Source organism: Phyllostomus discolor, chromosome 3, assembly GCF_004126475.2.
Source record: "Phyllostomus discolor isolate MPI-MPIP mPhyDis1 chromosome 3, mPhyDis1.pri.v3, whole genome shotgun sequence".
Classification (NCBI taxonomy): domain Eukaryota; kingdom Metazoa; phylum Chordata; class Mammalia; order Chiroptera; family Phyllostomidae; genus Phyllostomus; species Phyllostomus discolor.
The window spans coordinates 18,409,929-18,423,984 of NC_040905.2; the positions used below are offsets into that span (position 1 = coordinate 18,409,929).

Consider the following 14,056-nt stretch of genomic DNA (forward strand, 5'->3'; position numbering starts at 1 on the left):
CCTGAAGGAAACCAGGGGTCTGCTGAAGTTGATATCTACAGAGAAAAGGGAGCGAGTAGAAAGGTCCTGGCTGAGGAGCGAAGCATATGACATGTGTTGCAGGGTGAAGTGGAAAGAACACTTTGGCTGGAAAGGCCAAATTTGGGGGAGTAATATGGAGGATTCAAATAAAACATGAGATCAGAGAAGTGACCGGCTCTAATGAAACCAAATACAGAATTTTAGGTCTTTGTCAGACCTTGGGTTTTAATCAAAGTGAGATGAATAGTCATTGGAGTACTTTGTGCACAGAAGTGACATGGTCTGACTGACAATTTAATGACAGTGCCAGGGATACTTTGTTGAGAAAATAAGCCTGGGAAGGGAGGTGGAGAGCAGTCAGGAGCCTCACGGAGTTCCAGGCCAGCACAGCAGCAGTGGGTGCAGATAGGAGGGGACACATTTCCCAGACTTCTCGATGTGGTTAAATCATTCTAGACAATAGTATTATTCATATTCGAAGTTGGTTTGCTGTATAGTGATTTAGTTATCTATTATAGGCAATGCTAGTAGTTTCCCAGACTGAAATATGAGGAAGAGGGGAGAGGTCTTTAGCCAAAGGCACTCCAGCTTTAGTTTCATTTTTCACTTGTTCTAGCAGATTAAATTCGAAGAAATGCTGCCACTGTTTAAACAAACAAACAAAAAATCCATGTAACATTGCATTGCACGACAGAGGCCTGTTTCCCATAGTTAATTTACATCACCATTTAGTTTTAATGTTTTAATTTGTTAAATTACTCTGGAAAAATTGATATGCGAAATTAACTACATTTCAGTCTGTGTAGAGATCATAATTCCTGAAAAGTTAAAGTGCCAAAACATAAAAAGAAATGAAAGCTTAATGTGTCCCTTCTTTAAAATGTTGTTTGAAAGAAATTATTTACTGTATCTTTTCTTAAATTGAAGAGATGTTACTAGACAAGTGATGAATCTCAAAATTCTTATTTTACATAAAAGAGGGAAGATAAATATTTTAGTTGCTATTACTCGTTAATCTTTGTCACATTAAGTTTAAAGTGAAAGGTAACATTCATAATGTTGTCAACTGACATTTTTTTTATTTGTTTGTTTGTTTGAAGCTTTTGGGAACATGTCAAAAACACTGATGAAATGTTGGAAACCAGTTGAAACACAGTAAAATTCAACCCAATAAAATAGGACTACTTTCTCTTCATCCACGTTGGGAATTTTCAAGAAGTGAACTATGACAATATATCAATTTTTACTACCATTTCTACTCTGGGTGTGCCTGCCACATTTCTGTTCTCCAGAGATAATGTTCAGAAGGACTCCTGTGCCTCAGCAGAGAATATTAGGTCCACGCATGCCTAGAAGTGATGGCAAAATTCTGCATCGTCAAAAACGTGGTTGGATGTGGAATCAGTTTTTCTTACTGGAGGAATATACGGGATCCGATTATCAATATGTAGGCAAGGTAAGTCTGTATTGAAATGGCAAATATTTACATTCTTTCCTTGTGTGTTTTAGTAAGGATAATTTGAAGGGCATCAAAACCATCACTTATTAGTTTGATTCTCTCAATATTTTTACAATATTTTATTTACTTATTTTTAGAGAGGGGAAAGGAAGGAGAAGAATGGGAGAGGAGCATCAATGTGTGGTTGCCTCTTGGGCACTCCCCATTGTGGACCTGGCCTGCACCCCAGGCATGTGCCCTGACTGGGAATCGAACTGGCTACTCTTTGGTTTGGAGGCCAGCACTCAATCTACTGTGCCGAACCAGCAGGGCATGATTCTCTCAATATTTCCAAAGCAATTTTTGTTTATGGAATACACATTAGGATTTGGAAAACTGTAGAATTAATGGATATAGCATGATAAATATAGGAATTCATTTACTAGAATTCTGTCCACTAGTTCATGGATTAAAGAAGTATTAAAATTGCAAATTTAGATTTTATAGCTAGAAATCAATGATAGTGAGAAAACTATGTCAATGAATGTATATCATATATATTATATGTATTATAAACTATATATATATGTTTGCATTGCTGTTGACTTTGGTAAAGAAGAAAAGATGTTTAAAAGTTGTTTAATGTGCTACAGAATGAGAAAGCAAATGTAAATATATGACCTAAGGCCCCCAGATTTCTTAATTATAAGAAAATATTCCCTGATATGAGTGTTATTTATTTTGCTGAAGTCCCTCAATGGATATATTTATATAAAGGAAAAATAAATAGGAGGACAAACAAGCAAAAATAGTTTATTATAATATGATGTGTACAAAGGCAAATTATCATTCTATTTAATTATAAAGCTTAGCAAGGAAAATTATTTGTGGTTGGGAGTAATATGAGAACTGTTACATATAAGTGCTTTAACAATAAATGTTTCTATAAACTAGTTATATTAATTTCTAACTTTCTTTGTTGGCACTATCAGAATCTACTTGATGTTATATAATGTCTTAAGAAAGAAGTCACTTTAATAGTTAGGTTTATTATTTTTATGGACAGTCTATGAAAATATGTCAAAGAAAAGAGAGAAATTAAACACATCAACAAGAGGAAAACAGATATAATCACATTAACACTATAAAATGATGATAGATACATTATATCTTGGTGACTTTTGCATTAACCTAAACTTTAATAGCTTCATTCAAATAATTAAAACTGTGCTAAAAGTGTTTGTTGTAAGAAAAACTATTTTTGGAGGGTAGAAGTTTATTGATTTTAAAATACTTTGGTATATTTTTTTGTGTTTCAATTACTTTCGTGTGTTTTAAGAGTCTAGTAATATGGGGAAAATGTCATTAAAGGTTAAATTTCATATTGACTATTAAGAGAAAAAAATAGACAGAAATATTATCAGAAATTACACAGGAGTAGGCATCACTGGCTTCATCGGATTGAATGACTAAGATCACAGGGTTAAAGTAAATTTTAGGGTTGCTGAAATAGGCAAGTTTTAGTATATGAAACCAACTGCATGAAAACATAATAATAGAAACCCGAACCATAGAAACGAGATAGTTTCCTTTGCTTCTTCCTGGACATAGCAATTATTTGCTTATTTGCATGTGTTTTTCTACATCCAGTCCTAAATGAGGATTTAGTAAATGCTCGTAAATTGAATTATCATTACATTATATACCATCTCATGATATTCAAGCTACTTCTTATGTACTTTCATTTGTTGTCTCTCCAAGAATATGACCACCTTGAAATCAAGAACTTTATTGCTGTTTGTCTCTAGATGTCAGAGTAGAGCTCATTATTTAGTTGATTGAATTGACCTGATTTGTATTGAATCAAATTCCCAGAGTCATCTGATACCACTTGGTTCTTGGTAGGGAAAACTAGTCTAGAATTTTAAATCACTATGGGCAACTAAAGCTGGTAAATATTTCATATTTATGAATCTTGATATACAACTCAATTTGTGTACTTTCTTACTCTGCTTTAGAAAAGCAAATCAGAAAACTCCTTAATGATGGCAGGCATAAAGAATTTATGAAATGTATTCACCAGTTTTTTTTCTATACAGTGTATGCTAAACCATTAGATTAACAGAAATATATTAGATGTTGTAGCTTTAATGTACCCAGTGTATATATCTAGCTTATATTTCAAGTCCATTTTTATTTCTATCACTTGTCATGACCTTTGAAATAGTTACTTTAGAATTTCTCATCTATAGTGTAGTATATACTTTATTAATTACTTATTAAGTATTTATATTGCTTTAATAGCACACAATTAAAAACTTTTAGATATAAACATACATTTGTATAAGCCAAAAAACAACATGGAATATATAATATTTTAATAAATATACATGATAATGAATATAAGTTTATGCTGACATATTTCTGCATGAAGTATAAAAAATTTAAAAGCCCCCAGATACTCTTTTCAACATTACTTCTAATGAATTTATTATATCCATCCTCTTTTTAGGAATTTTCCTTCCAATTTTTACCTCTTTTAGTGTAGGCATGTGCTATAGTAGATGTAAGTGATTTAATGTCTCAAGGTTAGGTGAGACACAGGAGTAATGCATGTCCCAGTTGCTCTATAGGAAGACAGTGCCAGACACCCATTGTGCTGAGAAACACCCGTTGGACTCTGAATAGGGCCAGTGGAGAGAATTACACCGGTGGACTGAGGGCAAGACTGAATGGCATATGCATGAGGGGGCAAAATTTAAAAATACCAAAAAATTAGCCAACCAAATCCTATAAAGTATGAATGATATATAACTTCTCAGATCAAAACCCTTTCCTTCTTAAAGTGTTAAAGCAAAGGACAAAACCCTTACTTCTCACTGGGTTGAAGCAGAAAGAAAGTTAGGAAAAGGGTGTAACAGCCAATCAGAAGACCTGAGATGTAAGTTTGTTTCTACCACTAATTTTATGTCAGTAGTTAAATCAACTATCTTCTCTTGTCCTTCACTTTCTCATCTATGAAATCAAAGTGCATTATTATGTCAATGTTTTAATATATATATTTATATACATATTCATTTATACATATTAACAGAGACTATATATTTATTATATGTTCTTAATGTGAATGTATATTCTTAGTGTATTATTGATATATACTCTTAATGTACATCATTACATGTATAGAGTATGTGAGTATTTAGAAGGTATTTAGGAAAATAAGTAAAGAGAGAGAGAGAGACACGCAAGAGAAAGGACTTTGCTCAGGAGCTGAATTGTCACTCTGCCACGACTGTTACTAGGAAACCAGTAATGAACTCAAAGCACTTCTTTGTTCAGTGTTCAGTGACCAACAAGCAATGTATCTAAATTCCATGAAGGACATTCTAAGGCAATGTTCTGAGTTATTATTTTTTTGGCAAGAGAATCACACATTGCTCTTTAAGAAATTTCTTACTGGGTAATAAAATACCTCCCTCCCTTTCAAAGCAATGAATGGGTTTAAAAGTTGGATTTCAAGTATTCCACTTTGCACTATTGTTTTCATGTTGCAGACCTTATATAAACATATTCAGAATTCCCAATTTAAGATTTGAGAAACATTAACATTATAAGCTATTTTAAATTAATGTCTTTTTACATGTAGCTTGTAATCACAGGTTCCCATTGCCTGATTCCAGTTGTGCTGGATAGATCATTTAAAATATTTATGCTTCCAAATATTCAAATACATAAATATGACATTAAGCTAGATGGTCTTGAGTTTACTTTTGTCTGCAACAAATATAAAGCTCTAAGTGAATTACCAATTTCATTTACTACACAAAATTTGTCTGCATTCTATATAATTATTTTCAAGGGGAGAAAAGCATGTTGAAAATAGATTTTATTTTATTTTATTTTATTTTGCTTTAAAAATACTTAATTTTATTTTAATTGTTGTTCAAGTACAGTTTTCTGTCTTTTTCTCCCATCTCAGCCCATCCACCCAACCCTCCCCACCTCCCTCCCATTTCCACCCCCCCTAGTTTTTGTCCATGTGTCCTTTATACTTGTTCATGCAAACCCTTCCCTTTCTCCCCTGAAATTCCCTCCTCTCTCCCCTCTGGTCACTGTCAGCCTGTTCTCTATTTCAGTGTCTTTGGTTATATTTTGCTTGTTTGCTTGTTTTGTTGTTTAGGTTTTCATTGTGGCTTTAATATACATTTTTCTGATGATTAGTGACATTGCAAATCTTTTCATATGTCTATTGGCCATTTGTTTGTCCTTTGGAGAAGTGTCTGGCATAAAAACAGACACATAGGTGAAAGGAATAGAGAGCAGAAATTAAACCACATCTACATGGTAATTAATATATGACAAAGGATGGAAGAACACATAGTAGGGTAATACAGCTTATTCTATAAATAGTATTGGGAAAACTGTACAGATACATGAAAAAAGTAAAACTAGGCCACCTTCTAACACTACCAGAAAAACTCAAAATGGACTTAACGCTTAACTGTAAAACTCAAAATTATAAAAATCTTAGAAGAAAACATAGGCAGTAAAATTTTGGATATTTCTCTTAGCAATATTTTTTTCTGATATATCTCTTTACAAAAGGGAAACCAAAAAAATAAACAAATAAGACTATATCAAGGTAAAATGCTTTTGCACAGCAAAGGAAACCATCCAGAAAACAAAAAAGACAACCTGCTGAATGAGAGAAGACATTTGCCAATAATACATCTGATAACAGGTTAACACGCAAAATCTATAATGAACTCATACAACACAATACCAAAAGAAAAAAAAAAACAATTCAATTAAAAATTGGCAGAGGTGCTGGAAGGGGGTTTTCATGCATAATCCTTCATATAGTAGGGATCTTTGGAAATTTCTAGAAACACAGTCTCCCAGAAAATGTGAAAACATGATCCATGAGAGAATAAACCAACTTGAAACATTCACAAATCCCAGAAATACCAACTGTGCCAAATATATTAGAGTGTATCACTTCTGCTCTTAATATGAATCCAAGCCTAACCTGGCTACAGTGGGGTCAGGAGGAGTACCTTGCAATGAGGGTGGAGAGAAGAAGCTGTCCTGACCTCCCCAATGCAGTCTTCATAGGATTAACTAGATCTCAGGTGGGCATTGGAGAAACCTCATGTTATATGAATGTTCAGAGAGATGGAAACACTTGGATATTTTTAAAACTGTAATGTTGTTGAAACAAAGATTCTTAGGCAACTTATTTTAAAATCCCAACATGACCAAAAAACAAAACAAAAGAACAAATCAATTTAGCCACTCACATGCAGACCTTGTTTTAGTGGTGGAATTGGGGTAGCAGGGGTGTTGGTATACCATAATTTTCTATTTGAAGCCAATTACTTACAGTTATAAAAAGAATGAGCATAGAGTAAAAACAGAGTAGGTGATTTTAGTTAGAAAAAGTCCTGGAAAAAAATAATTAGGATGATTATAAAGACCTTCCTGATGAGAAGACGTTTGAACATTTGGATGAATGTGGACATTATTCACTGACAGGTAAAGACAACAAAATAATGTGAACTTGCATGAGCATTTGCAGGGACTTTATACTAATCCACAAACAAGGGGTAATACCAGCATTTTAAAATAGAAGCATGCTTTGCAAAGTCCTGATGTTTTCTAGGAAGAACACCACTTGGTGTTTGACTCTCAAAAAGCACAAAGATATTTATCTCCTCCGTACAGTGATATTTTAGCCAGCAGGTATATAGGGAAAATATGCTTACATCCTTAATGCTTACTGTAATATTCAGGGAGATCTTGAGTTGCATTCTAGATACACTTGGTAAAACTTCAAAATCACTTACTGACGGTTTGAAGATAGCAAAGGCTGTCAAAGAGAACAGCCATTATTATAATCACTTCAAGAACCTATGCAAATTCTCATTAAACTTTAAACAATCAGTTAACACTGGTTTAAGCATTTTAATACTAACATATAAAATGTTAATCATATATAGAGATTTTACTGTGTTTTAGTTACCTTTTAAGGAATTGGTTATGAGTTTGGATATAATGTGCAAAAATTTTATATTTTTCCCACTTAAAATTATGGACAATAGATTCCCTGTTAGCATTTTAAGCAAAAATGTCAAATATTGACAATTAAGAAACCAATATAAAGGAAATTAAGTATGGGATGCTTATAGAGAAATGATAACACAATCATTCTTTTACTTCTAAGTTCTTATGTGTAGTAGTGATAGCAGATATTTACTAAACTCTCTGATGAAGTTATTTATGTACTATGTTATTCAATATCAAGGTTATTCATGTACATATGCGACAAGTTCACTTCAGTGATAATAACCAAACTAAGCCATGCACAGCACCCAAACCTGTAACCACACAGCACTGGCCATACTGCACTTGAGAGATCTGTGGCATGTCTGTTGAGCCTCCTGCTGTTGTCTTCCTCCCTTGAATTACTCGCCCAGGCATGTTGCAAGTGTCTTCATGTTTTCTTTCCCATCACAGCCTTGTTTTGTAGATTTCTCTCTTATGGTCACCATTTTACTAATCCCCTCCACCCACAAGTCTCTTCATCTCTCGTTCCTGTTTCTTCAGTTTGTCACATAATTCCTTTTAAAATTCGCCGCCTTACGGTATGTACTTTGAATTTTATTGGAGTATGTTTTTATAAGAAGTAGTTATACATTTGTTTTTAAATAGCTATTGTTTCTCTAGTTATAGGCCAATGAATTCACAAAGACTAGTAATAATTGGGAGCAGACAGAAAGACTAATAACTGGAAGGAGATAGAAGGACTTGGTAATAATAGACAAATAATAATAAAACATGACTCAAGCTTTTTTCTTTACCAGCCCTGGCTGGTGTAGGTTGGTGGATTGAGCACAGGCTGTGAACCAAAGGGTCATCAATTTGATTCCCAATCAGAGCACATGCCTGGGTTGAGGTTGAGGTTGAGGTCCTCAATAAGGGGCGTGCAAGATGCAACCACACATTGATGTTTCTCTCCCACTCTTTCTCCTTCCCTTCCCCTCTCTCTAAAAATAAATAAATAAATAAATAAAAAATTTTAAAGTTTTTTATTTACCAAATACATTTAGAAAAGTTTACCTGTTATTTTAAAATAGTTAAATTCAAATAAAATTTTAATCTACACTTTAACTTGTTTTTCAAACATAGAACTTTTAGGGACTATAATTGTTTTATAAATGAAGATTATGTGAAAATCAAGTAGATGACTTTTAGCCAAAACTCAAAATAAGTCTCTATAGAATAAAATGCATTAAATCACACATATATTTTCTCTGCAAAAAATATCTTAGTATAATTTATCAGTAACAGGTATGTGTTTAATGTCCATGAAGCATGGGAAATTATTATTATGGTATTATGAATTTCTACCAAAGCCCTCTTATTTTCTTTCTTAGAGACAATATATAATTATGTATTGAATTAAATTTTGTCCCCATTGTACTGAAGAATAATGTTCTTTTCAGTAAAGAAAATGAAAACATGAAATGTATGTAATTGTGTTTGCTCATTAATGTCTCACTTGGTATGTGTTCATATTCTTTGTTGCTTCTTATGAAGGCATGAAGAGAAGAGGAGGGAACACTTCAATAAGTCTTCTGAAGTCAATTTGAAACTACTCACAGTTAAATAACAGTTAAATTTGAACAACCATTTCATTAAGTAATATTATTTAATATTAATATTTTATTGTATTCTAATTATGTTGCTAATTGGATAACTGAATTCTATTGCTCCGGGCAATTGTAACTTAAGGTTAAAAAGAAAATCATGTAAGTTTCCAGGTTGATGAACAAAATTTAGGAACAGAAACACTAATTTTGTTGGAACATAAAATACAAACCTTTGAAGGGATCTCTTCTTGGATCCCTGACTGGCCAAGGCCATTTTATATATATTTCAGATTCCCTCTACAGTACAGTTGTTTTACTAACTTCACATTTAAAACTATACTTTATGTATTTATAGATTACATAAAACTATTAACTTTAAAATGGTAAATTAAGATGTTAAATCTCAGCCCAGAATTAACTTTATTTTATTTGTAAAAAATTGAGCGATCAGCATGTGTGACATGATAGGAATTTTTCTAGAGGAACATTTTGTATTTTGACCATTGTTTAGTTTAAATTGCATCACTGGATTTCTCTGTTCAGTGGCGTCTTTTCCAAATATCCCCCCCAAAAATCTCCAAGACTTCTGAGTTTTCAACTTTTCTTGACACCATTTTTTTTAAAGATTTTATTTATTTATTTTTAGAGAGGGAAGGGAGGGAGAAAGAAAGAGAGAGAAACATCAATGTGCGGTTGCTGGGGGCCGTGGCCTGCAACCCAGGCATGTGCCCTGACTGGGAATCGAATCTGCGACACTTTGGTTCTCAGCCCACGCTCATTCCACTGAGCTACGCCAGCCAGGGGACACCCATTTTATTACTATTTACAAGCCAGGTTTTGAATCTAGTGCTGAATTTTGTTTGTATGTGTTTGTTTACCATGAGTCCAGCAGAACAGAGGGATGGAGTTGGAGCCATGGGTGAGCTTCTGCCTCTGGGATAGCTGAGCATTCTCTTCACTCTTTATTTCTTTTTGCATCTCAGAAATTTAATTAGAAATCACTTGCTTTTGTTATAAAATAAGAGTCTTTATTAGCATATGATGGCGATGTCATCTTCAGCTTTGTTTATCTGAAGGTATTTTTGGCATTATGTTAAAAATTTAATTCTTGTGGGTATGGAATTTAAGAGTAGAAGCCATGCCCTAGCTGGCGTGGCTCAGTGGATTGAGCGTGGGCTGCGAACTAAAACATTGGAGGTTCGATTCCCAGTTAGGGCACATGCCTGGGTTGCAGGCCATGACCCCCAGCAACCGCACATTGATGTTTAAAAAAAAAAAGAGTAGAAGCCACATCAGGTAACATTTCTCTCTTGTGGATTATTAAAAGACTGTTTGTCGCTTTGGAGAAATCGGCCTGTTTTTTTCTAACTTCTTTCAAGGTTTTATGTTTGGGTTCTCCAATTTACATATTTTTAATCTGGCTTAAACCATTCCTGAGCTCCAGACTGTAGTGATAGCTTCTTGTGGTCAGTTGTATTTTTCTTTTTACCTTTAGTTTACTGAGGCATCTTCTTTCTTTTATTTCTCTAGCTTTGCTTATAGTGAGGTAATTTTCTCTGCAGCTTGCACAGCTAGTTTTATCTTTGGTTGTGAATTGTATACCTGTCACCCCAAGAGGACAACGGTGCTGAAAAGCAAGTTTTTCACTATAAATGTGTTCTAGAAAAAACGGCTTTGTGATCTGTTGTTCCACTTAGTGATCTAGGTTTCTGCTTCTCATCAGATTTTTTTCTGGCATCTTGTCTTTATCACTTTTATGGAACTTTTATTCATATTCCTCCTTTTCGTGGCTTCAGAACTCATTTCTTTTTAGTGCCGAATGATATTCCATTGCCAGGATTCACCAGAATTAACACGTCCAATCACTGATACAGTTTCTGTCCCAGTCCAGTTTCGTCCTGTGCACACAACATGTACGCGGAGGCATGAGTGCAGGGTAAGAATTCTCTAAACGTGTGACTACGATATGAATATGGTGTGAATAGAGGCAAGATTGTTTGATTTTAATCCTCTGCAGCCAGCTCAAATTAGAGGGTCTAGGACAAATCAAAATGTAGGGTTCTTATTTCTCATAGTCTCAGACTAGCATAGCTTCCTGCAGATAATGACTTTCCTGTGTGACTCGCTGGACCCTGCCATTAGTGTTGTATGCCCAAACGGGTGCTCTCTTCTTCTGCTATCAGCCCACATAGCTGTTCCCTTTCCCCTAAATAAGATGGTGTTGATTTTTTCTTGCCATGTGACACTAAATGTTTAGTCAAATTCAACCCAGACAACTTTATTTTTTTTTTTTAGATCCTCAGTTCCAGGTGTCCTCTTAGTGTCTTTTCCTCTTGCTCTTTTAAAAGTCAGGGCTTGTGAGTAGCCTCAGGGTATCACTTGTTTTTTTCAAAGACTGGTGTTTTTTTCCTCTTGATCTCCTAAAATCCTTTGAGTCTGTTCAAGAAGAAGAGGGAAACCTTCTCTATAGGTGTAGTTATTTTGTAACTGAGAGTTGTAAGGCAAATTTCAGCATTGTAAAGCTGTTTTCTGGATGTCCAGGGGATGGTGGACTTTATTCCTCTAACCCTGACACTTTGGTTTCTTAGATCCTTTTAGCTCAAAATTAATTTTGATTTCTGGTCAAGCCAGCGCTCTAAGATAAAATCCTCAATAGCCATGCAGACAATGTTATGTTTTCTGGATACTACTTTAGTGAAAATATCAATTTTTGAACCAGAAAAACATTGTATAAATTTGAGTCTACCCTTTCCTGAATTTAAGACTTTTTGAGTGTCTTTATTTTTAAACTACATGTAGCACTATTACACTGATGTAGCCTGCTGATGCCAGCTTTAAACGCCTAGTGTTAATTTTTCAGGATGTTGGCACGCCAGTTGATGCCATGGTGACAGTTTTAAATTGAGTGCGGTGTGATAGTTATACCACAGGATTTGGCAGGGACTGCAAATCAGGACTCTTGCCTCCGAGAGCTAGTTGTTAATAATTTGCCAACTTACCACTGGATATTAGAATTTTTTCCATGAAGATATTGCTAAAAGTGAATATAATAATTTATGGAATAAGTGTTTTCTGGCATATTGTAAATACTCAATAACAATTAATAATCTCTTCCCCTTCTTGCCTTTCTGCTAATCTACTCTAACCAGTGTCTTCAGTTCTCATGGAAGTCCTTAATTGTTTCTTTATTCTTATACTGACCTTGACTCAAAACAATAATAATGCTTTTTTGACCTCTGGCTTAATTTACTTTCCTGTCCCACTTTTCTCAGTTATACTTTTCTCTGAGGCATTTTCTTATGGCTGACCTCTGTGGCTTGTAGCATTAATCGATCTCTTAGTTTACTAGAAGCAGTTCCTATTATTTTTACTCCCTGGGTTTTTTTCATCTTCAACTTCTAAAAATTTCCCCATTGCCTATGCAGTCCTCAAGGTTCATCATGAATCTTACTATTAAATGTGCAGAAGCATATCAGTTATTTAATAGTATATCCTATGTATACAATCCATAAATGAAGTTATTGAGATGATGATTATGGAGGGAGGGTGTCACAATACAGTGAGGGAGGATTAGTTCTCCCTCAAAACTTTTAAATTGGGTATTTACTGATGCAAATTTTCATTTTCAATAATATGAAACTTATAAAAGAAGGGATGAGTTCATGGACACTATTGTTTTTTTCTTCAGATCAAATTAGGGAAAAGCTATTAGGTAACAAAACTTTAGTAAAATAAGTAATAAACCAGTAGAACTTCAAAGGTGGTGAATGCCGATGCTTTGTTCATCTCACACTGCAGATTCTAGTCAGGTCAAAACTGCATTTGGAAGCCAGAATAATTCCAAAGCATTCACGAATGTACCTTGTTACTACCTGGTGACATTTAAATGGTGCTTATTTTCTTGAAATTAGTACAGCTGTGATTGTATTTTTATTTACTGATAGCAACAGTTAGGATCTTCAGTATTATTGTAAATGGAAATGATGTGAATGGAAAATCTTGTCTTGTTCTGATCTTACAGAGCAGTCGTTCTGCCTTTCTACAGATATTAACCACAGAAATTATGTAGAATGAGTAGAAAATGATGTTATGAATTTGTTTATAATGACAAAACACAGTTAATGCTAACCTTGGAATAGTATATTTTAAGATGTGCTGAACCTCATGCTCTGCCACAATTATCAGCATGATTATGGAAAAATCATTTAATCCCTTGGGTTTCTGGTTTCAACACAACTAAAAACAGAATAGTTGAGTAGATGAAATTTGAGACACCATTATATTCTTTACAGCTCGTATTTCTATATTGACATGGCTAATAAAAAGATAAGAAACAAAAAAATGTACACTTAGGAAAAAAGGGAAGGTAACTCTTGGCTTTAACCTTTCTCTCTAAATCTCTGCAAGAAAAGTTTTTTATTTTTGAGGTATAATTTTCATAAAACATGTTTCCTTCTAAAAATTGTGAATATAGTTATGTAAGTGTATATTTTTAAATTTACATGAAAGATATTTGGCTAACGTAATTTTATTCTTCATCTTTTTCTAATTGACACCATAGGTATTTTAAAGGTTATTTCTACTCAGAAAGATTTTTGATTCAGTTGGTGAACACAGACAGACTTTTGTTTATTTCAGTACACAGTGGGAATAGATATACACACTGGCCTTTCCTAAAGTTCTGAATTTTAGTATTTAATTCATTACTATCGTCGGTGCCCATGACTTCTGTATAATATGAATTACACAGAGTCATTTAAAGGAAAAGAAGAATGAAGTGGGATTCTTTGAAGCTCATCACCAATTAACCTTAGTTTAGCAGGAAGTAAACTTCCTGTAACACGGCTAGATGTCTTTTTCTTCTTACCGCCAAAGTTTATTTTCATAAATTTCTTATAGAAATATTGGTTTATTATTTATTTGCTTATTTAATTTAAGACTTCAT

The 14,056-nt window shown here is 33.8% G+C and overlaps 1 protein-coding gene across 2 annotated transcripts in view; it reads left to right on the forward strand.

Moving 5' to 3' along the window:
* Nucleotides 1-14,056, forward strand: part of LOC114510289 (cadherin-10) — a 138,476-nt gene that overhangs the window by 60,358 nt on the left and 64,062 nt on the right. For both annotated transcript variants that reach the window (XM_028528949.2, XM_028528944.2), the window contains exon 2: nucleotides 1,122-1,477. In XM_028528949.2, coding sequence (XP_028384750.1) covers nucleotides 1,247-1,477 — 231 coding nt within the window. In that variant the 5' untranslated portion in view covers nucleotides 1,122-1,246. The remainder of the gene's footprint in view (nucleotides 1-1,121; nucleotides 1,478-14,056) is intronic.